The 25,385-nt window shown below is 45.3% G+C and overlaps 1 protein-coding gene across 1 annotated transcript in view; it reads left to right on the forward strand.

The window, feature by feature from the left end:
* The first annotated feature begins 2,663 nt into the window (after positions 1-2,663).
* LOC137380601 (cilia- and flagella-associated protein 46) overlaps positions 2,664-25,385 on the forward strand; it is a 453,149-nt gene continuing 430,427 nt past the window's right edge. The window contains exons 1-4 of the mRNA XM_068052672.1: positions 2,664-3,398; positions 4,713-4,837; positions 6,457-6,588; positions 22,319-22,383. Coding sequence (XP_067908773.1) covers positions 3,347-3,398; positions 4,713-4,837; positions 6,457-6,588; positions 22,319-22,383 — 374 coding nt within the window. The 5' untranslated portion in view covers positions 2,664-3,346. The remainder of the gene's footprint in view (positions 3,399-4,712; positions 4,838-6,456; positions 6,589-22,318; positions 22,384-25,385) is intronic.

The following is a 25,385-nucleotide window of genomic DNA, read 5'->3' on the forward strand; positions in this document are numbered from 1 at the left end:
AAGGGATTGGTTTGCTCAGTTGGCTAGGCAGCTAAAGTGTGATGCAGAAAGATGCCAACAGTGTGGGTTCACTGTACCTGCTGTGGTAGTTTATAGAGGCGTGCCTCCTCACTTTTCCCCATGCTTGAGGAGTGGTGAGCAACTGTCTCTCCCCCTGTGATGGGGAGAGATGCCTTTGGGACTATGGCTAGAGCACAATTTCAGTTAATTGCAAAACAAAAACTGGACTTTAGAGAGACTAACCCCTAAAATCCCCTCACTTTCCAAACTCCCTTCTTCACACTCTGTGACCTCCAGCAGCACTCAGTGCAGACCACATAAGCAAAAAATGAATGCAGAGGAATATTAAACTTACACAATCTTCAATCCTTGCTATCTCCTCCCCCATCTTGGCCTTCTTAACTCTGGAGGCCATAGACTAAGTGTGTACTACAAAAAGTAATGTTGTGTGTTTCTCTCCACAACCAAATTTTCCACTATTCTGAGTAAGGATGATCTCAAATTCCATCTGCTAAGCGACAAATCACCTTGTCATGCTTCTTTTCCCTGTCCCCTCCAACCTCATTTAAAACTAAATGTGATTTATTTCCTTTGTCTCCGTGTCATGGACTTTATCCATATGTGATTGGTGCTGAGATTACAATGGGAATTCACAGTAGCAGGCATGTATTCAGCCCATGAAGCTTAAAGAATCATTAGCTTCCTGTGAGACCTGCATTTGCCATTACAAATCATGCAGGATATTGGACTCTATCTGTTCCAGTCTGTTTTTTCTTCTCCATGGCCACCTTTATTTTGCCATGTCCCATATTGCAGTAATATTATGTATCATGAAGTTTATGAATGATTACATTTTTTGCTTCAAAAACAACTTCTGTATTTCTGTGTTCACCCGAGATTGTGATATACTTTTGTCATTTTGTATTCATTTACCATCCCTTGAACGTTTATGTTCTGTTTCTTTGCATCAAACTATGGAAATATTTGGGATCGAAAATTTGCCACATTCACAGAGACACATATTTGAGTGCTGAGTCTTTTGCAACTTTACCATTCTATTTCAACTGTACTGTACTACAATTAACCTTGCAATTAAAAATGCCATTGTTTTGCCACCAAGACAAAAAGTTTTCAATTTAATCGTGATTTTATTATTGATGGTACAAGGCACAGGTCGCGGAAGACATTATGTGTACCGACGGACACTGCATGCTCCCTTTCAGGGCCACCATGGAGAAAACCAGGAGAGGCAGGCAACCAGAGCAAACCCCCTCACCCCTTCCCCTCAGCTATTTACTATCGACATTAATGACTTAGAGGAAGGGACAGAGTGTAGTGTATCCAAATTTGCTGATTATACAAAAATAGGTGGGAAGTCATGTTGTGATGAGGACACAAAGAATCTGCAAAGGGATATAGATAGGTTAAGTGAGTGGGCAAAAATTTGGCAGATGGTGTTCAATGTGGGAGAGTGTGAGGTCATCCACTTTGGTTGGAAGAATAAAAAGGCAGATTATTACTTAGCTGGAGAAAGACTACAAAATACTGCAATGCAGAGGGATCTGGGTGTTCTTGTGCATGAAACATAAAAGGTTAGCATGCAGGTGCAGCAAGTAATTAGGAAGGCGAATGGAATTTTGGCCTTCATTGCTAGGGGGTTACAGTTTAAAAATAGGGAAGTCCTGTTACAACTGTACAGGGTGTTGGTGAGGCCACACCTGGAGTACTGCGTACAGTTTTGGTCCCCGTATTTAGCATTGGAGACAGTTCAGAATAGGTTCACTAGGCTGATTCCTGGGATGAAGGGGCTGTCTTATCAAGAGCGGCTAAACAGGTTAGGCATTTATTCATTGGAGTTTAGAAGAATGAGAGGTGATCTTATTGAAACATATAAGATTTTAAGGGGGCTCGACAGGGTAGATGGGGGAATCTCGAACTACGGGACATAATTACAGAATAAGGGGGCACACATTTAAAACTGAGATGCAAAGGAATTTCTTCTCTCAGAGGGTGGTGAATCTCTGGAATTCTCTCCCTCAGAGAGTTGTGGAGGCTATGTCACTAAATGTATTTTAAGGAGGAGGTAGATAGATTTTTGAAATCTCAGGGAGTCGAGGGTTAGGCAGAGCAGGCCGGAAAGAGAGGTTGAGGACTGGGACAGATCATATTGAAGGGCGGGGCAGGCTTGTGGGGCTGAATGGCCTACTCCTGCTCCTATTTTTTATGTTCCCCAGTGGGCCTCTCCAGTCCTGGAACTACAAATTGCTATTAGAGTCAGGCCCAGGAGCGGATCCTCCAATCTATCCACCCTTTTCCACAGTAGGTGAGAATCTGGAGTGGGACTCTGAATCAACAACCTTCTGACTCGAAGAGGCAAGAAAACCATAACGAACATACAAAGGGATATGGAGCAAAGGCGGGTGAGTGGAGTTGAGGTCCAGATTCATCATAACTGATTGAATGGAGTGGAAGGCTGAGGGGCTGAATGGCATCCTCTTGGTCTTACATACTTTCCAACTAACCTTTCAAATTTACTCCCCAAAGTTTGCCTGGTTGATCTCAATTGAGGAACAAGACTGAAATGTTTCACTTGTTTGTCCGCGCATGCTGCCTGAGTCATTCCAGTAAGATTGGTCACTTAGAGCCGCCGGATCAAGAGCAGTGCATCCCGTTGCCTAGATACCGGAGCGAGGATCCACAAACACCCCGGCTGGGAACTGGCGGCCTCATCGAGCGGGGATTGTGTCCGGTTCCCGGCTTCCCCAGATCAGGAGTGGGCGCTGCAGCAACTGTGCAATAAGCTGGCCCCAGGCTAGATTACCCTCCGACCCCGGGTCTGATTACCTCCCGGCCGCGGGCGAGATCCCTCTCCGACCCCGGGTCTGATTACCTCCCGGCCGCGGGCGAGATCCCTCTCCGACCCCGGGTCTGATTACCTCCCGGCCCCGGGTCTGATTACCTCCCGGCCGCGGGCGAGATCCCTCTCCGACCCCGGGTCTGATTACCTCCCGGCCCCGGGTCTGATTACCTCCCGGCCGCGGGCGAGATCCCTCTCCGACCCCGGGTCTGATTACCTCCCGGCCGCGGGCGAGATCCCTCTCCGACCCCGGGTCTGATTACCTCCCGGCCGCGGGCGAGATCCCTCTCCGGCCCCGGATCAGATTACCCTCCGGCCCCGATTCCTCTCCGGCCCCTGGCTAGATTACCCCCCGGCCCCGGGCTAGATCCCCCTTCGGCTGCGGGCCTGATCCCTCTCCGCGGCCCCGTGTGAGACCCCCCCTCCGGCTCCATGTCCAGCGCCTTTTCGGGTTTGTTGTGAAATTGGAGGATCGGCGGATACTGCAGGATGGATATGTGCATCCGACACCTGTTAGCAGCAACAACGGTCTGCGGCAGCGGTACTTGCAGCCATTGTGTCTGTATTGCAGTCAGGGACAGTGCCCAGTTCACGGCGTGGGTGTCGGCGTTGTTGCGCTTTGTAATATTGCAGGCACCGGCAGCTTGCTCACTGTGTGCCGAAGCATCAACTCCCGTTCCTTGCATTCACACACAGCTTTAGCACGGCAGCCTGGCTGAACCCGTCTCGCAACGGCACTCAAACGTGCGAGAGTAAACCAGGTGTTCAAGGCCTGAACCGACCGCTTCCTCTGCTGCTAATAGTGACAGCCTTGATGCATAGTGAAGCTGCTTCGCAATGACCCCACAGTTGTAGTGAAATTGCGCCTCTTGGATCTCCCACTGCTCCCCGAGGAAAGGATGTTGAACTCTGCCGACTGGCAGCTATTTGCTCGTTAAGAGAAGAGTTAACACAACGATGTGTTCTGGTTCGCAGCAGTGTGAAAGACAAATAGTGCGAGACTGCCTCCTGGCGACCATCTGTCTTTTATTGCTTCAGTTTCCCTTGGTTGATTACTCCTCAATTATACCACACAGTTTGTATTGATGTGAAGCCAATATCAACACAGGCTATATGGTGTCATAGGACTTTAAATTTTGCGATTGCCAGCATTTGGTGAACTCTACATATTTAAGAATTCAAAGGCTTTCATCTGTTGTCTAACTGGGTAGTCAAACTGTTGATAAAATGTAATTGATAAAGATAACGTGGTGCAAAAACTATAAAATGAATTAGATTGAATTGACAGGATAAGGGTGAGTTACAATGGAGGTTAGCTGCTTCCTCACAGTGAGTTGATCTGTTACGCACATGAATTTCTTGTAGATTGAATTCAGAATGGTATTTGTTGATATCTATCAGCATGCTATCCACTAATTTAGGATAATGCATAGCACACTGAGACACAAATAATGGGACAACACAAATAAGGCGAGGGGAGAAAGTACCTTAAAATCGCAAATAGTAAGCCGAGAGGTAACTGTTACTGATATTAGTGAGTGAATGCTTAACTTTTTTATGATGACATTCCTTTTTATCCTATTTTATGCCAGTAAAAATCTCTTTATTTTGAGTAACTTAATATCTCTGATAAAATAGTTAAGAGTGGAATGTCATGAATTCATTAAGTGTTTGGCTGGTAATGTCACTAATAGACATTTAGAAGCTTTAGTATCATCGCATTTTATAAACTCTCTTTTAGCATTTGAAAAAAAACTTATGTGAAATAAAATCTAGGACCATGTTATGTGCAAGGAGTTTAAAAATGTTTAACACTTAAATTTATCAAATGTATCTTCTTTCAACTTTTTTTTAGATTTCAGTACTTTGAAAAAAGCTTATGACTTAATAAAAGAAGCCTCTGAAGGGAGATCTACGTTGGCTGGAACAGAGACTGTTAGCCCTGATTTATACGTGCTCTGTGCAGAACTGGCGCTGCAGGTAGTGAGTGTGACATATGTAATCAACATCAAGTGCTCTTTGTTTTTCGATATGAATGTTGAAATCTTTGACTCAATTTGAGACTGGAAATGGGCTGGTGTTTTTCCTTCTGCTACAATATTTGTCAATTATGGTACTTAAGAGCATTTTTTTTATTCGTTCATGGGATGTGAGCATCACTGGCCAGCATTTGTTGCCCATCCCTAATTGCACTTGAGAAGGTGGTGGTGCTTTCTTGAACTGCTGCAGTCCATGTGGTGTAGGTATGCCCACAGGGCTGTTAGGGAGGGAGTTCAGGTTTTTGACACAGCAACAGTTAAGGAATGGCAAGTCAGGATGGTGTGTGGCTTGGAGGGTAACTTGCATGTGGTGGTGTTCCCGAGTGCCTGTTGCCCTTGTCCTTCTAGGTAGTAGAGGTTGCAGGTTTGGAAGGTGTTGTTGAAGGAGGCTTGGCAAGTTGCTGCAATGCATCTTGTATATGGTACACACTGCTGTCACTGTGCACTGGTGGTGGAGGATGTGAATGTTTAAGGTGGTGGATGGGGTGCCAATCTAGCAATATCCTTGAATGGTGTCAAGCTTCCTGAGTGCTGTTGGAGCTGCACTCATTCAAGCAATTGAGAGTATTCCATCATGCTCCTGACCTGTGCCTTGTAGATTGTGAACAGGCTTTGGGGAGTTAGGGGGTGAGTTACATGCCACAGCATTCCTAACTCTGACCTGCTCTTGTAGCCACCGTATTTATATGGCTGGTCCAGTTAAGTTTCTGGTCAATAGTAACCTCCAGAATGTTGATGGTGTGTTATTTAGTGATGGTAATGCCATTGAATGTCAAGGGGAGATGATTAGATTCTCTCTTGTTGGAGATGGTCATTGCCTGGCACTTGTGTGTCACAAATGTTACTTGCCACTTATCAGCTCAAGCCTTAATGTTGTCCTGGTATTGCTCGATGTGTGCATGGACTGCTATCTGAAGAGTCTCGAATGGAAATGAACATTATGCAATCATCCCTCCCCACTTCTGACCTTATGCTAGAGGGAAGGTCATTGAAGCAGCTGAAGAAGGTTGGGTGTAGGACACTCCCCTGAGGAACTTCTTCAACGATGACTTGGGGCTGAGATGTTTCGTCTCCAACAACCACAACCTTCTTTTATGCTAGGTATGACTCCAACCAGTGAAAATTTTCCCCCGATTCTTCTTGACTTCAATTTTGCTAGGGCTTCTTGAAGCCACATTCGATGAAATACTGCTTTGATGTCAAGGGCAGTCACTCTCACCTCAACTCTGAAATTCAGCTCTTCTGTTCATGTTTGGACTAAGATTACAATGAGGTCAGGAGCTAAGATACCTTGCTGTATATTTTCAGCATTTGCAGTTCTATTCTTTATGAAGGTTTCCAATGATATTCTGGATTGGGTATAGCTTGCAAACTTAGCTTACATAGATGTTAGCATTCAAGTTCTCAAACTTTTATCTCCAGCATAGTTGGGGGGAAAATAAAAATGATGCCACGTTTTTTCTTTGTAACTTTTTTTTTGTATTTTAAGACATTTTTTAACCTTACAAACTTCTCCAATAATGTATGTTCACTTATATATCGAAATTTTTTCTCTTTTAGTTTCAACACCGAGATATTAGCCAGGATTGCTTGGATATGTATTTCGGGGGAACATTTCCTCAGAATCAGTTTTTGGGTAGAGCATACCTTTGTCAGGCTCAACTGTATGCTCCAAAAACTTCCGCGAACATTGTAAGATTTGTTTTATTTATTTGAACACTATAATTAAAATTATTTCAAAGAAAAACCTTCTTAACAAATATCTGCTAAATGTCATAAGTGAATTTTCAGAACTATGTGAAAAGTTTATTTGTAACGCTGGACATATGTATGTTTGTATATTTTTTAAAAATCCCTGTAGATCTCCTATGGCATTGCTCATGGCAAGTCAGATGACATCCTGTTGTAATGCAAGCTTGCTTTTTCTGTTAAAAGGTAAAGGGAGTGATTGTCAACTGCCACCCATTTCTTGCGTTGGCAAGGGAAAATTGGGTAAGGCAGGTGGGCATCATGGCCATCCTATTGAATCTTAAGGCCCGATTGATGTATTATCAAGGCGTGCCTTTAAATCAGTGAGCAACTGGCCTGTCTAAAACAGATGGGAGACTGCTTAAATGTGCAAATCGGGGTCTAACGCTGGTTGTAGGGCCCCAATTGTAATTTTCAGGTACAAATAGGCAGAGTGTGCTTAATCAATGGTTCAGGAGATCAGCATTTCCCACTTTTCCATTGCTGGTAAGTTGCAGTGGGGTGCCCATTTAGCATCCACAGTTCACTAGTGGTATTTAAATGAGGCCCAGGCCTCAAAATGCTCAGGCCTTACATTGGCAAGGCTGGATGGGGTGCCGCCAATTCTGTTGACTTTCCCACTTATTTACCTCAAGTCCAATCATCACTTCATTAATGTTATTGAGGGATCTTTGTTAATTGACAGGTGCTTGCAAATTTCCAGCTACAGATCAGATGAAATGGACGTGAAATGCCTAACACTATTTCTGTGTTTTTCATCCTTCTGATACTTTGAAAACTTAAAGGTCAGCTAGACAGAATCAGCTTTGCACAGTGGTTTACATTTTTTCTTGTGAAACCCAATCCCGGATTTGAGCACCAAATCTTGGCTGATGCTTCAGTGTGGTACTAAGGGAGTGCCACATTGTTGGTATTATTTTCCAGATTAACTTTTAAATTGAGATCCCACCTGCTTGTTTTGGTCGATTTTGTTAAGGATTCCACGGCATGAATCAAGGGGAGAAAGGAAACTTTCCCTGTGGCCAATATTCATCCTTCATTCGATACCCTCCAAAAGAGATTGGGGCTAATTTTTACTTTGGACAATAGTGTAATATTGGCTATTGGATGAGTTACTTGTTATATGCCTATTCCAAGTTTCATTACCAAGTCATGGGATGGTATGTTATAATGGGAGTGTGGACTGCCTTTTCACCTATGTGATAGGGTTATAAGCCAAGCTAAATGATGAAATAAGTATCTATCTGTTGACTTACATGAGTATGAAAGTATTTTTCCATCTTGGAGCAGTCCTGCAGCACAAAACTATCTATAGTTTGGCACTGATCTGGCTGTCTCACTCAGAGGCCATAAGAATGGCTGCTGGGGGAAATAATTGTTCTTTCTGATAAAGATACATTTTTGGATAGAAATGAAGGAACTTTACTTTGTACCTGTAGTTGGTCTGTTATAGCTGGCCCAAAAATAATGCTGACACAGGGTGCCCAGAATGGAAAAGTGTTCCATTCCCTAGCATTGCCAGTACTCGCCCTCCGAAGAAGGGTCACTGACCCGAAACGTTAACTCTGCTTCTCTTTCCACAGATGCTGCCAGACCTGCTGAGTGATTCCAGCATTTCTTGTTTTTGTTTCAGATTTCCAGCGTCCGCAGTATTTTGCTTTTATTCTCGCCTTTTATTTATTCATTCGTGGGATTTGGGCTTTGCTGGCAAGGCCAACATTTATTGCCCATTCTTATTTGCCCTTGAGAGGGTGGAGATAGTCATTGCCTGACATTGTGTGGTATGATTGTTACTTGTTGTCCAGGTCTTGCTGCATGTGGGCACATACTGCTTCATTTTCTGAGGAGTTGGGAATGGAACTGAACGCTGTGTAATCATCAATGAACATTGTTACCACCAATGTGGGAGTAATGCACTGTTAATTCAGTCCCACTACACCATAGGTCACAGCTTATCAAGCGAGTTTTTCCACCTACCAAAGATTAGCCAAATTAGACACTCTGTTTGTCCCCAAGCACACCAAACTGTGTTTCTTTAAACAGCAACAAAATTAACTATTTATTAATAAACTAAGTCTTAAACAATAATATAACTCTTATATATGAAAAGATTTTTAAAAACTCCTTATTCTTCCTAGCCCTCGTGCACACACACATACATTCAAAAACTGGTTAACCGGGGAAAAGGGTTCTTTTGGCTGTTTCATAGGAATAAAAAGGAAAAACTAAAATGATTGAGTTTATCATGTGCTGGTAGGATGTTTTCGGTACCAGAGTTTGATAGCTGGATGCCACTCGAAGTCTCCAGCTGAGGTTGTTGAACAGTTTGTGATGGGTAGGCATTCAAGGCAATTTGTCTGCAGCAGGTGTCGCAAAGGTCTTTCAGCAAAGGGTGTAGCAACAGGTCTGCTTAGGTTTTGAAGCAGCAGTCTAGCAGTAGAAGATTTCTTGAGATTTCAGGATCACCCAAAACACAGGAGTAACAGGAATCACACTGGATGCAGGAATTCTTCATCGACAGGAGGCAATAGAAATCTGCCACCTTTCAAATTCAGGATTTCTTTTCAGGAGATGCAAGTCTTCCTTTACAGAGAGAGGTCTTTTCTCTAGTCTCCAGGCAGGTCACAGCCAGATTTCAAAATGCCTGTTCCTTGTCCAGCTCACTGGTCTTTTTCAATCCAAAACTGAAACTAACTTCAACAATCCAGTCATAAATTTTGACCTGTCATTCCCTTGATGAGTTGTTTGAAAACAGATGCCTTGCGGTCTGTGCATTCCACCTGACTCAAACCCACCATGCTTCAGCAATCAATGTCTACAGAAGAAAAAATCCTTTCCTCAGTTTTTAAAAGCACACACAGAATTCTAAGTTTCAACACAAAAACAAAGCTCATGTAACAACATTCCCACTTCTGACCTTATGATGGAAGAAAGGTCATTGATGAAACAGCTGAAGATGGTTGGGCCTAGGACACTGTCCTGAGGAACTTGTGCTGCGATATCCTGGGGCTGAGATGATTGGCCTCCAACAGCCACAAACATCTTCATTTGTGCTAGATATGATACCAGCCAGTGGAGAATTTTCTCCCTTATTTCCATTAACTTCAATTTTACTGTGGCTCATTGATGTTACATACTGTCAAATGCTGCCTTGATGTTAAGGGAAGTCACTGTCACCTAATCTCTGGAATTCAGCTCTTTTGCCCATGTTTGAACAAGACCGTAATGAGGGCTGGAGCCAAATGGCAGAACCCAAACTAAGCATTGGTGAGCAGGTTATTGGTGAGTAAGTGCCTTTTGATAGCACTGTCAACGACATCTTCTATTACTTTGCTGATGATTGAGAGTAGACTGATGGGGTGGTAATCAGCCAGATTGGATTTATCCTGCTTTTTGTGGATGGGGCATTGCTGGGTAATTTCCCACATTGTCAGGTAGATGTCAGTGTTGTGGCTGTACTGGGAGACTTTGGCTAGAGGCACGGCCAGTTCTGGAGCAAGTCTTCAGCACTGCAGCCAGGATGTTGTATCCAGTTTGTTCAACCGTTTCTTGGCATCATGTGGTTTGAATTGAATTGGCTGAAGACTGGCATCTGTGATGATGGCAATCTCAAGAGGAGGCTGAGATGGATCATCCACTCGACATTTTTGGCAGAAGGTGGTTGCAGATGCTTTAGCCTTGTCTTTTGCACTGACATGCTTGGATCTGATTTGGTATGATTGGGTATGTTCGTGGAACCTCCTCCTCACTTTGTATGTTTAATTGTCCACCATTATTCCTGACTGGATGTGGCAGGACTGCAGAGCTTTGATCTGATCCGTTGGTTGTAGGATCACTTAGCTCTGTCTATAGCATGCTGCTTCTCCAGTTTAACATTCATGTAGTCCTGTGCTGTAGCTTCACCAGGTTTGCACCTAATTTTTAGGACTGCCTAGTGTTGCTGCTGGCATGCTGTCCTACACTTCTCATTGAACCAGGGTTGATCCCCTGGCTTGATGGTAATGGTAGACTGAAAGATATGCTAGGCCATGAGGATACAGTTTGCGGTGGAATACAATTTTGCTGCTTCTGATAGTCCACAAGCTTTGATAAAGATGCATTTTGTGACATCTTCCAGTCTGAAAAAGCATTAATTGACAGTTTATGATATCCGAATGAACATTGAATCTTCTGACACTTGATATGAGGGAACAATACATCCATTGTCCAATAAAAGATCTATAATATGATTAGCTATAGTTTGCAAGATTACTGTGACTTCAAACCAAATGATTGGGCTTTGCATTTCAACATACGGAAATATTAGTTGCCGCAAGGGAATTGCTGGCTAAAGTTCATTTTAAAAGTCCCAGGGCACTGGCACTATTGGATGCTCGACCAGTTGATATGGCTAATACATCAGTGTCCATAGATACTGCCTGCCTGGCATTGTATTGCCTTTAGTCACACAGTCAGTTCTCTTTGGCCAGCATGGCTGAAAGCATGCATGTGGTTTCCTGATGGCTGTTTCTGCTTGTGTGACCACACTACGTTAAGGTGGTTGTGTTCCTCTAGCCTGCGTGTCCTTATTGGTTTACACAGAATATTTATTTCATATGTTTTTTGCCACAGGCCACAGAGAAAGGTTTCTTTTATTGGGCAATGGATGCAATGTTCTCTAATGCTCATCAAGTGTCCAGAAGATTCACTGTTCATCAATGTATCATAAACTGTCAGTTCATGCAGTATCTGACTGTAAGATATCACTAAATGAGTTTGAATTTTGAATGGGTGGGTCATATTAGGGACAAAGAGGGTGATATATGCTGAGAGGCACAAGGTAAGGCTAGAATACTTAATGAGTACTTCGTATTAGCATTTACTAAGGCAGAGGATGCATCCAAAATATTGGTAGAAGTGGAGATGGTAGAGGTAATGGATGGGTGAAAATTGATAGGCAGGATGTACTGGAATGGTTGGCTATCCTTAGAGTGAATAAGTTGCCTGGTCTGGATGGTTTGCATCCCAGGTTGCTTGAGGAAGTGAGAGTGGAGATGGTGGAAGAGCTTGCCACAATCTTTCCTAGATATGGAGGGAGGTGCCAGAGGATTGGAGAGTGGCAAATGTGACATTCTTATTCAAGAAAGGGCATAAGGGCATTCCCAGAAACTATTGGCCTGTCAGTTTAACATTAGTAGTGGATAAGGTTTTAGAAACAATAATCAGGGAAAAGATCAACAGGCAGTTGGAGAAGTTTGAGTTGATTAAGGACACCCAGCACAGATTCGTAAAAGGCAGATCGTGCTTGACTAATCTAATTGAATATTTTGATGAAGTAACAGAGAAGGTTGATAAGGGAAATGCAATGGCTGTTATCTATATGGATTTTAAGGAAGTGTTTGACCAAGTACTGCATAAAAGACTGGTTAACAAAATTGAGGCTCATGGATTAGGAGGTTCAATGTCAGTTTGGATAAAAAATTGGCTTAAGGATAGAAAACAGTGAGTCATAGTAAAAGGTTGATTTATGGAAACATATTAATTTTGTCATATGGGACACTACTTGAACCTTTTCTACTGGACATTGTATATAACTTGTTTTTAAAAAAACCAACAGAGCTAACTAGCTGAAAACATGGTTACACATTTGCATTCTGAGAGACTGTTGAATAGAGAGACCATGGGAGTGCTCACTGATTCAATTAACAAGAGTTTTCTGGGCAATGGTGATCAACATTCTTTGACTGTGTAAGAGCCAGAACTCTACTCCCCACTGAGTGTGAGTGGAGAACTTTGAAATCCAATAACCCTTCCAGAAGAGGCTGTTTCAAATAGATGGTCACATGACTTACCTGCTGGCCAGACTCAGGGCTTTTTTTGAATTGTGCCACGCAGAAAGAAAACAGACTGCAACTGAACTCAAAGAAGGAGGCACCTCTCTCGCTGTCTCACTCACCCACTCCCTGACCAACCCAACCACCCACCCAGGACAGCCATGGTGGCAGCACGAGCGTCAGGACTGCAGACCTTTACAGCCGACCACCAAGAGGACAATTGAACCATCTCTTCGGTCGTCTGGTACCAGAGAAGCAGGTTTGCAATTGTGCACTGGCTCCCAGCGACAACTCCAAGACCTCAACTTCAACCAAGGACTTTACATTAAAAACAAAAGACAGTAACTGAATTCCATTTATTGCCAACCCTACTTCAACATTCCCCCGCCCCCCCCCCCCCCCCCCCCCCCACGCCTGGTTATGTGTGTGTGTGTGTGTGTGTGTTTATCTCGTATGCATGCGAGTGTGGTTATGTCATGTGTTTTAGTAGTTTTAACTGAGTCAGAGTGATAAGGCTAATAAACTTGTGTCTTTCTTGTTTTAAATCTAAGAAAACCTGTCTGGTTCATTTGCAATTACAATTCGAGAGCAGTGAGCAAAGACTCACTGAGGTGGTAAGCCAGAAAACACTCTGCTTTAAAAGATAAACCCTGTTACGGCCAAAGCAGGAAAGGGGCAAGAGTCGAGCCTGAGGTTGTAACAATATAAATTACTTGAATATTGGTATACAGAATAAAATTACAAGATCTGCTGATGATACCAAACTTGGTGGTGTGGCAGACAGTGAGGATGATACCAATCAACTGCAGCAGGACAAAGATAGGCTAGCAGAATGGGCAGACAAGCGGAAGATAGAATTTAATAAGACAAGTATGAGATGTTACCTTTTGGCAGAAGGGTTACGGAGAGGCAATATAGACTTAATGGTACAGTTCTAAAGAGTGTGCAGAGACAGAGGCACCTGGGGCTTCATGTGCGTGGATCTTTGAAGGCGGCAGGACATTTTGAGAGAGTATTTGGAAAAGCATATGAGATTTTGGGCTTCATAAATAGAAGTAATGGGTACGAAAGCCGGGAAGTTATGCTGAACCTTTTGGGCCATTGCGTCCAATTCTGGTCACCACACTTTAGGAAGGTTGTGAGGGCCCTTGAAAGGGTGTAGAGGAGATTTACCGGAATGATTCCAGGGATGAGAGGTTTTAGCTAATAGTGTATGTTGGAGAAGCTGGTGGTGGTCTCCTTGTAGCAAAGGAAATTGAGGAGAGATTTGATAGAGATGTACAAGATTAAGATGGGTTTAAATAAGGTAGATAAAGAAAAGCTGTTCCCATTAACATGGTACAAGGACAAGGGGGCACAGATTTAAGGTTTTGGGTAAAAGATGCAGGGGATTGTGAGGAAGAACATTTTTGCTCAGCAAATGGTAGTGAGCTGGAACTCACTGCCTATGAGGGTGGTGGAAGCAGAGATGATCAATGATTTCGGAAGGAAATTGGATGGGCAGTTAAGGGCTTGCAGGGCGCCGAGTATAGAGTGGGGAAAATGGAACTGACTGGATTGCTCTACAGCGACCCAGCATGGACAGAATGGGCCTTCTTCTGTGCCGTAATGACTATGGGCTGAATTTTGTGCAGACTTTGAGGACGGGAACAGAGGCGGGGTGGGCGGAGGCATAAAATTGGAATGGGAGGTGTCGGACAGAAAGTCTGACATCGTGATGTCCCATCCCGATTTTGTCCGTGGCAAAAATGGAGGGCAGAGATCAGACAGCAACGTAGCGGCAGGCAGTTGAAGTAGTTAAGAGGCCTATTGGCAGCGATTTTATTCGTGGTTTTAAATTTTATTACTAGCACGCAGGATTTATGGGGCTTCAGAACCTCACCTGCTTCAAGGAGGCAACATAAATGTGGGAGCTTATTGCTAGCTGCAAGGGGAAAACAGCAGGAGAGGCAGCATCAACTGCCAGGCAGGGTGGAGAAGAGAGGGCATTTTCTGAGGGGTGGGGCAAAGATCCCAGAACTGTGGATGCCATTCCAAGGGCAAGTACCACCTCGTCAGAGGTGACAAGTGGGGTGAAGAATGGGGATCGCTGGCAGGGAACGACTTGTAGTTAGGCAAAGGCCACCTATCATGGGCCTCATTCATCCAGCCTTCGGGGACCCTGTTGAAGTGGAGGTGCAGCAGATTGGGAGGTACTGGCAGTGGCACCCCAACAACCTGTGAGGCCACAGGAGGGTCAGCAATGGCATCCAGACAGTGGAGAAAGATGCAGAGGGGAAAGACAGGTGGGTCCTCCATGCAGAAGGAGGTACCCTTTGGAGAGGGTCAACCACTTGCTGATGCCTGAGAGGCAGTGCTAATGAAGACTCTGCCTTTCCAGGGAGGCTAACAGTGACCTATGTGCTTTGGTGCAGGGCGATCTGTGCTCCAGGGGACTTGGTAGAAATCCAATGCCAGTGGCACTGAAGGTCACTATGGCGCTGAGGTTTTACACCTCTGGATCATTCCAGGGATCCACTGGGCACATATGTGGGTTCTCACAATCTTTTTTTAAAATTCATTCATGGGATGTGGGCATCGCTGGCCAGGCCAGCATTTATTGCCCATACCTAATTGCCCTTGAGAAGGTGGTGGTGAGCTGCTTTCTTGAACTGCTGCAATCCATGTGAGGGTGGTACACCCACAGTGTTAGGAAGGGAGTTCCAGGATTTTGACCCAGCGACAGTGAAGGAACGGCGATATAGTTCCAAGTCAGGATGGTGTGTGACTTGGAGGGGAACTTGCAGGTGGTGGTGTTCCCATGCATTTGCTGCCTTGTCTTTCTAGTTGGTAGAGGTTGTGGGTTTGGAAGGTGCTGTCGAAGGAGCCTTGGTGCGTTGCTACAGTGCATCTTGTAGATGGTACACACTGTTGCCCTGTGTGTCGGTTGGAGGGAGTGACTGGCACTCTGTCCACAAACAATCAAGTGGCTGCTTTGTCTTGGATGGTGTCGAGCTTCTTGAGTGTTGTTGGAGCTGCACCCATCCAGGCAAGTGGAGAGTATTCCATCACATTCCTGACTTGTGCCTTGTAGATGGCGGACAGGCTTTGGGGAGTCAGGAAGTGAGTTACTCGCTGCAGGATTCCTAGCCTCTGACCTGGTCTTGTAGCCACAGTATTTATATGGCTACTCCAGTTCAGTTTCTGGTCAATGGTAGCCCCTAGGCTGTTGGTAGTGGGGGATTCAGCGATAGTAATGCCATTGAATGTCAAGGGGAGATGGTTAGATTCTCTCTTGTTAGAGATGTTCATTGCCTGGCACTTGTGTGGCGTGAATGTTAATTGCCACTTATCAGCCCAAGCCTGGATATTGTCCAAGTCTTGCTGCATTTCTACACGGACTGCTTCAGTATCTGAGGAATTCTGAATGGTGCTGAACATTGTGCAATCATCAGTTAACATCCCCCACTTCTGACCTGATGATTGAAGAAAGGTCATTGATGAAGCAGCTGAAGATGGTTGGGCCTAGGAGACTACCCTGAGGAACTCCTGCAGTGATGTCCTGGAGCTCAGATGATTGACCTCCAACAACCACAACCATCTTCCTTTGCTCTAGGTATGACTCCAACCAGCGGAGGGTTTTCCCCCAGTTTCCCATTGACTTCTGTTTTGCTAGGGCTTCTTGATGCCATACTTGGTCAAATGCTGCCTTGATGTCAAGGGCAGTCACTCTCACCTCACCTCTTGAGTTCAGCTCTTTTGTCCATGTTTGAACCAAGGCTGTAATGAGGTCAGGAGCTGAGTGGTCCTGGTGAAATCCAAACTGAGTGTCACTGAGCAGATTACTGCTAAGCAAGTGCCACTTGATGGCACTTTTGATGACACAGTCCGTCACTTGACTGATTGAGAGTAGGCTGATGGGGCGGTAATTGCACGGGTTGGGCTTGTCCTGCTTTTTGTGTACAGGACATACCTGGGCAATTTTCCAAATTGCAGGGTCGATACCAGTGTTGTAGCTGTACTGGAACTGCTTGGCTAGGGGTGTGGCAAGTTCTGGAGCACAGGTCTTCAGTACTATTGCCGTAATATTGTTAGGGCCCATAGCCTTTGCAGTATCCAGTCGTTTCTTGATATCACGCGAAGTGAATCGAATTGGCTGAAGTCTGGCATCTGTGATGCTGGGGTCTTTAGGAGGATGCCGAGATGGATCATCAACTTGGTGCTTCTGGCTGAAGATTGTTGCAAATGCTTCAGCCTTATCTTTCACACTGATATGCTGGGCTCCCCCATCATTGAAGACGGGGACATTTGTGGAGCCACCTCCTCTAGTTAGTTGTTTAATTGTCCACCACCATTCACGGCTGGTTGTGGCAGGACTGCAGAGCTTAGATCTGATCCGTTGGTTATGGGATCACTTAGCTCTGTCCATCGTATGCTGCTTATGCAGTTTGGCATGCAGATAGTCCTGTGTTGTTGCTTCACCAGGTTGACACCTCATTTTGAGGTATGCCTGGCGCTGCTCCTGGCATACCCTCCTGCACTCTTCATTGAACCAGGGTTGGTCTCTTGGCTTGATGGTAATAGTAGAGTGGGGGATATGCCGAGCCATGAGGTTACGGATTGTGGTTGAGTACAATTCTGCTGCTGCTGATGGTCCACAGCACCTCATGGATGCCCAGTTTTGCATTGCTTGCTCTGTTTGAAATCTATCCCATTTAGCACGGTGGTAGTGCCACACAACACAATGTGAAGGCAAGACTTCGTCTCCACAAGGACAGTGCGGTGGTCACTCCTACCAATAATGTCATGGACAGATGCATCTGTGGCAGGCAATTTGGTGAGGACAAGGTCGAGTATGTTTTTCCCTCTTGATGGTTCCCTCACCACCTGCTTCATACCCAGTCTAACAGCTATGTCCTTTTAGGATTCGGCCAGTTCGATCAGTAGTGGTGCTACCGAGCCACTCTTGGTGATGGACATTGAAATCCCCACCCAGAGTACATTCAGTGCCCTTGCCACCCTCAGTGCTTCCTCCAAGTGGTGTTCAACATGGAGGAGTACTGACTCATCAGCTGAGGGAGGGTGGTAGGTGGTAATCAACAGGAGGTTTCCTTGTCCATGTTTGACCTGATGCCACAAGACTTCACGGGGTCTGCAGTCGATGTTGAGGACTCCCAGGGCAACTCCCTCCCGACTGTATACTACTGTGCTGCCACCTCTGCTGGGTCTATCCTGCCAGTTGGGCAGGACATACCCAGGGATGGTGATGGTGGTGGTGGTGTCTGGGACATAGTCTGTAAGGTCTGATTCCGTGAGTATGACTCTGTCAGGCTGTTTCTTGACTAGTCTGTGGGAAAGCTCTCCTAACTTTGGCAGAAGCCCCCAAATGTTAGTAAGGAAGACTTTGCAGGGCCAACAGGGCTGGGTTTGCCGTTGTCATTTCCAGTGCCTAGGTCGATGCTGGGTGGTTCGTCCGGTTTCATTCTTTTTTTTATTGACTTTGTAGCAGTTAGATACAACTGAGTGGCTTGCTAGGCCATTTCAGAGGGCATGTATGAGTCAACCACATTGCTGTGGGTCTGGAGTCTCATGTAGGCCAGATCAGGTAAGGACAGCAGATTTCCTTCCCGAAAGGGCATTAGTGAACCAGATGGGTTTTTACAACAATTGACAATGGTTTCATGGCCATCATTAGACTAGCTTTTTAATTCCAGATTAATTAATTGAATTTAAATTCCACCTTCTGCTGTGAGTTGAACTCATGTCCCCAGAGCAATACCCTGCATCTATGGGTTACTAGTCCAGTGGCAATACCACTACACCACAGCAGCCCATCAGTGCATCAAGGAGGTCACCAGTGCCCTTTTCAGGAAGGCTGGCGACTATGTGCTTCCACACGGATCCCAGCTCTTAAGCTGAAAGGTCCATGAGCTCAAGGACATTGCTGGATTCCGCCAGGTGCATGGTGTCATCGACTGCACACATGTGGCCATCAATGTTCCCGCAGACCAGCCAGTGGCCTTTAACAGGAAAAGCTTTCACTCCCTCAATGTACAACTGTTCTGTGACCACTGTGAACGGATCTTGCAGGTCTGTGCATCATTCCTGGGAAGTTGTCACGGTGCTTATATTTTGAGGCGGTCTTAGGTGCTTGAACTTTTCTGGCCTCCCTCATGCCTCGGGGATGGACCTTTGGAGATGAGGGCTAACCACTGCGGACATGACCACTGACACCTGTGAGGAACCCACACACAGATGCAGAATGGAGATATAACTCCTGCCATGGGACAATGCGTGCGACCATAGAGAAGGCCATTGGTCTGCTGAAGATGAGATTCAGGTGCCCAGGTCTGCTGGAGCCCTTCTGTATGCCCCAGCAAAGGTCTTGCATATCATGGTGGTCTGCTCTGCACAATCTGGTGCTACAGAGGGGGGAGGTGTTGAACGAGGAGCATGATGCCTCCTCGGATGATGAGGATGTGGAGGAGGAAGTTGGCAAGCATCGCTGGACGAAGGACCCCAGGGACAACAGGAGAGATGCCATGAGATACGTGCAAGTGAGGCGTGCGATGCATTATACGTTTGCGTTTTCTCTGATCCTTACTGCCAGTTGTATGTTGAACAATAAAGACGTACCTTTATTTAGCCCTTTTGTCAGCTTCTTGCCTTCGGGGAACAAATGCTCATTAATCAATTGTGCAGGGCTGAACAGGCAAGGCTGCGGACTGGACCCCTTGAAGCATGATCCCTTGCCTCGAGCCTCTTCACAGAGGCTGTGTTAAGACAAAGGGCCAAAGGCCTTATGGAATAGGAAGGAGATCTTGTTTGTTGGGGGAAAAAAACTTTAATGACTGACAGCAAACGCTACCCTTTTCCATCTTCAATACACAATCACCCGTGAAAACTCTGATTCTAGGTGCTGTTCTTTATTCTTCTGCATGCACTCCTACGAGGTGCTCCCCCTACCCTGTCAGCTGAAGTGGAGGTAGGCTGCTAATTTCGCTGCCACTTGGCCAGAGACAGTAGTGCTCTGGTTGCCTGAGGCCTGGTGGGCTCCAGCATGTCAGTTTGCTCCTCCACAGAAGCAGTAGCAACTTCTGTTGTCAGGAATGAAGGAGGCCCTGGCTTCACTGGGAGAGGGCAGAGAAACTGCTGGCCGCATCAGGAGTACCCTGAGAGGAGCCCCCAGCAGTGGTGGGATGCTGTTCCTCCTCCCTTGCAAGGCAAACTTATGCCTCCCTGCTAACCTGAGAAGATGGAGGACCTGGTGGTGACTCCAGGTCCCCTTTCCCCCTCTCACTTTGCCACTGCTGCCTTGAGCTCATAGTCAAGATGAAGGTATGCAGGTCTGCACGAATGTCCTGCAGACAGAGTGCTCTGCTGGATGTGGCTCTCCATTAGAGCCGGCACCTGTGCAGTAGTCAGAGACAGGCTGAGCTCAAGGCCTGGATGGACTCCTCCGTCGTCCGTGCATAGCCTCTGGCATCTATGTCAGATGTTGCCTGACCACTCACTGCATCATTTCCCAGGATGTTGGCTACACCAGAGGCACATCATGAGCCTGGGGCCCAGCACAGGCCTGGTCTTCCACAGTCCTCTGACTGTCAGAGTCTTGGGCTGTCACAGCCTCCGTCAGCTGCTCGGGCGCCTTAGTGCTGTGTCCACCAAGTTTTGTTTTCGAATTTAACAGTGAGCGCGTACCCGCCAACATGAGTATCTGCGCTGGTGGATGGTGCAGGGGCATGAGGTGATGCTGGATCCTCTGAAGCTCCTTCTGCCCCTCAGAGGTACAGTCGTGGAGACCCTTCCAATAGGCACCGCGTGACCTGCATGAAAGAACAGACGTTGGAGAGTCAAGGACATACCTCACACACCAACGTTGGAGATCCCTGTTGGCACCGAATGCCTGATAAGCAGCATGACTCCATTGCTTCAGATGCACCCTTGTGCCCCATGACGACCTTGATCACTGTATTGGGAAGGAGCCCCTGTCTCTTTCTGTCCGCAACACTTCTATCCTGTTGTCCAGCCAGGTCCATGGCCTCTTCCTCCATTGCGGTCAGGACATGGAGAATCGGCAGCCCAACAACAGTCTTGGCCTACTCTCTGTAATTTGTGTGGAATCATCCACTGCAGATAAAGGGATAGAAGCTGTTGGTCCCCCAGTGAGAAAACTCCTAAAACATATGCTGGTGTTCGTCCATCGGTGACGGATGGGGGCACTCAGATATTTCCTGCACCAGTCCCTTTCCATGGACCTTGTGAGGGTCTGCATTGACAAACAGCCTCCTTTCAGAGCCATGTTGCCATGCCTCAGATAGTTTGTCTGTATCCCCTGACCCTTTGCCCACGCTTGGGTTGGGCACCCCCTCTTTACCCAATGCACCCTCCTACTTTGCAAGATGCAGCACCCCAGCACTGAAGGCATTAAGAGGTACTCATCTTTACTGCCTGGGTAAGGTCATTGAGCTGCTTGCAGCACTGAATCCAGGTCCTTTGTGTGACCCCAACGGCTGCTGACCTCCACAATCTGCAGCCGAGCCAGCTTGGTCAGCCTCCGAGATCCCTTCCTCCCATCCCGAGGGAATATCCCGCCTTTCCCTGGCAATCAGTAGGAACACCTGCAGGGATGGAGCACTCAAACCTGGGGCCACTCGGGGTCTGCTTTCCGCCATCACTCTGCAGCTTTTCAGAACTCTGCCACTCCTATCACAGCACACAGCAAGATTGAATGCAGGTCTGACAGCCCTTTAAAAATGGTGCCAGCACCTGCTTCAGCATCAGCTGATGCCAACATCTCTGCCTTTGCCCCATAATTGGTTGGCCCCCATACTTCATTGCTTTTAATTGGCTGGCTGCCACTGGATCGTGTACGGCCGGCTGTTCCTGTCCCCGATGTGGTGCGCATCTGCTTCCGGTCCCAACAATGGGACTGGTGTCTGTCAAACAAAATCTGGTCTCATGACACTATTCCTCAGGTGAATGTTGTCAGTGCTTTTCCTTTCTGGGCATGCTATGTCGGCATTATTCCTGGCCTAGCTGGAGCAGACCAAGTACTACCTTAAATGCTGAGTAAACTACTTGTTCGTTAGTATCCAAAAGTGTATCTTTAGTAGAAAAAACATTTATTTCCCATAGCAACTGTTCTTATGGCCTGATTGGTGCCAATCTATGGATGGTTTTGTGCTGAAGGGCTGCTCCTACTGATAAGAGGGGGAGAGGGAGGTGGGTGTAGGTCAGATTGTTGGACGGTAAAATGTCAACATCTCACCCAACCCAGCCCACTCTGTTCTGTAGAAGGGTCACTGACCTGAAACGTTAACTCTGCTTCTCTCTCCACAGATGCTGTCAGACCTGCTGAGTGTTTCCAGCGTTTCTTGTTTTTATTCCAGCCCACTTTTTTTGTTGGGGGTTAAAATTCACTCCAATGTCTTTTTTTAATTCAGGCCAATTTTGACATGGGATTTATGCTCAAATGATCGTGCAGTATTCTAATGGAGTTCCTGAATCTATAGAAAATATAATTTTCAAATTTTTGGACGACATAGTGTGTGGAACAGGGATGAATCTGTACATCATGCATTATTTTTATTCAAAAAATATTGCATGCAATTTGGTGAATATGACATACAAATATTTATGAAATTCACAAGTGCTTGATGAAACTTTAACCTCTTACCTTTTCACAGGCTGACTGTTTTGCATAATGGCAATATTTTCTATTTGTTTCAAATTTAAAGCTTTGTATCATATTCAAATATTTTGATATTGAATGGTATGAGTAACCTCAATGGGGAAAAAGTCCCATTTCTAAGGTTACATTCCTTTTCTTGGAAAAGATAAATAATTTTGACTGCTGAACTGCATGTTTTCTCTTCCAGGCTGATTTGAATAAGGCTGTACGGTCCATCCTTAAGACAATAACATTTGCAAAAGGTGAAAGCAGGTATGATAATGAAAAGTCATGCTTATAATTAGTTCAAATATTATTGATATACAAGCAGTCATATGGGATAAAGAAAAGGATAAGTTGTCTTTAAATACTTCACTTTTTTTCAGTTGCAAACATTGAAAATACCTATTGAATGTATCTTCAGCTGTTGCTTTGCATTGTTTTCATGCACATTTTTTGTACTGTAGGTAAAATCCCAGTAATGCAAACCTTTAAAGCATTAAAAATTACACTACCTCTAGTGAGTACTTTGCACTTAGAAGTGGGATGATACACATTTACATCAGGAAACCTGATCATGTTGCAACATTGTTCCTCTCTCTGTTGCTGTAGGAAGTGTAGGCCCACTTGAAGGGAGTTGCAGAGGCATGATTAATCCTTGTGCAGTTAGGGATGCATCACTTTCCCACTGCATTAAGGAACACTGATGTATATGATGTTACGAAACTGCTTCCATTTTTTTACATTTTTTTTTTGAGCATTTGTGTTAAAACTGAAAAAATTCCTTGGATGTGTTTTTCGTTTATCAAGCTCACTAAAAGGACACTTGAGATGTTGTTTGGAAACAACCTGTGTTGGAAATCATGTGCTTTAAGCTCGATAAACAGCAGAAACTTTGGTGACCTGGGGACGAAGCTTACAGAGAAGCCACATGTAAAGGTTTATGGAGGTCAGGAGGTTGACTTTCCAGTTGGGGTGTGAACTGTTTCGAAGACAGTTGGAGATCAACTTCCCAAGGAAAAAACACTCAGCTCACCTCTTTCTCTACCTCTTTGAAGAAACCCTGCAAAGGTCCAGTGTGGGAGAGCTAAAATCCCTGGTGCTACATCTCTACAGAGAAGCTGGAAACACCTGCCAGATTAATTCTCAACGCCGCCTGAAAAGAACAGCTTTAGAAACAATCCCAGAGACCCATCTCCGTATACCCTGCCTCCAGACCAAAAGAGACAACTGACTTCCTTCCATACCTTTTCTTCACAAATTGGCAAGTATTTGGCCAAAGTATTTTTTTATTTAGTAACAGACCTCTGCAGAGAGAATTTCTGTATTTTTTTTCAGTGTGTGTGTGTGTGGGGATTTTAAAAAGGGAACTTTCCTATTTCAATCTGTTTCAATTTTTTATTCGTTCATAGGATGTGGGCATCGCTGGCTGGGCCAGCATTTATTGCCCATTCCTAATTGCCCTTGAAAAGGTGGTGGAGAACTGCCTTCTGGAACCGCTGCAGTCCACGTGGGGGTAGGTACACCCACAGTGCTGTTAGGAAGGGAGTTCCAGGACTTTTACCCAGTGACAGTGAAGGGACGGTGATATCGTTCCAAGTCAGGATGGTGTGTGGCTTGGAGGGGAACTTGCAGATGGTGGCGTTCCCATGCATCTGCTGCTCTTGTCCTTCTAGTTGGTAGAGGTCACAGGTTTGGAAGGTGCTGTCTAAGGAGACTTGGTGAGTTGCTGCAATGTATCTTGTAAATGGTACACACTGCTGCCACTGTGCGTTGGTGGTGAAGGGAGTGAATGGCACCCCATCCAGAAACAATCTAGCGGGCTGCTTTGTCCTAGATGGTGTTGAGCTTCTTGTGTGTTGTTGGAGCTGTACCCATCCAGGCAAATGGAGATTATTCCATCACACTCCTGACTTGTACCTTGTGGATGGTGGACAGGTTTTGGGAGTCAGGAGGTGAGTTATTCGCCACAGGATTCCTAGCCTCTGTCCTGCTTCTGTAGCTACGGTATTTATATGGCTACTCCAGTTCAGTTTCTGGTCAATGGTGACCCCCAGGACGTTGGTGCGGGATTCAGCAATTGTAATGCCATTGAATGTTTAATGCTTTGCTTCGTTACTGGATAGGTGTGGTTTGATAATAAACTGCTAATTTTGTTGTTTATTAAGGAAACCTGTTTGTATTTTATTGTGAGATAAAGAGTAAAGTATATGATTGACGAAATCGGTAACTGGGTAAACATTTTTAAAATAAATGTTGTGACTTGCGGAGAAGTGTGACTAGAAAAGACAGATCACTCCTCCCACCTCAGTCGGAACAATAAACTAGTATAAGGATTTGAATGGGTTAATGTTTGGGACAGTGTGAGCAATACCCCCCACTATGATGATTTAAGAGATCACCTGAGAGCGAGACATCAAGGAGAAGCAGCATTGCATCAGTGGAGGTAGATTTACTTGTGTGAAGCTGTATATTTCTTTAATATTTAATTTAGTAATTTCTGAAAACAGACAGAACATGTACACACCTGTTTCAGCTAAATAAAATAAGTGACAGCCATTCGCTGGTTCATTCCTCAAGGCAATGCCTTGACCAATCAGAGTCAAGCTGCTTGGTTTGAATTTCAAACAAAGCTTGGTCAGTCACCATCAACTGGTGCATTCTCCATGGCAACGCCTCTACCAATCAGAGTCCACTTACCAACCAATCAGCACACTCTTCTCATTGTATAAATTTTTTTCTTTTCCTTACATTGGTATTCTTGCGAACTGTTCTGATGAATGCAAGATGAAAAGTTTCGACAAAATGTCTCTTTTCAGCAATACTCAAGTACTGTACTACCAAATGACTATAAGCGTTATTGTTAAAACTTACTGAAGATTCAGTAATCTATCCTAGCTAGACTAGCCAAATATACAATATGGTGAACAGCAGTGGTTCTTGCCATACAACACCCAGAAAATTTTGAAAAGAAGGTTGCAAAGTCGGACCTGAAAAAAGTGGCACCAAACCTGCTGAACTCAAAGAGGCTGTGAGGAGCTCCAGAGTTGCTCTGTAGACGAAGTGAAGGCATGGAGAGTCAGGGATTTGGGTTTCAGAAGCATTCAGACTGCACCATAGAGGTGTGGTAGTCTGTGGAAATATCCTGGGCCAGCGATCACAGACTTCAAGTCGGAGAACCAAGCAACAGTTGGGGATCTGGTGAGCAACTCTTAAGACGAGTAGAAATTGTTCTTAATGGTGCACTAGGCAGGCAGCCCGGGAAAACAAAATCT

This window comes from Heterodontus francisci, chromosome 20 (genome assembly GCF_036365525.1).
Source record: "Heterodontus francisci isolate sHetFra1 chromosome 20, sHetFra1.hap1, whole genome shotgun sequence".
NCBI classification, from domain to species: Eukaryota; Metazoa; Chordata; class Chondrichthyes; order Heterodontiformes; family Heterodontidae; genus Heterodontus; species Heterodontus francisci.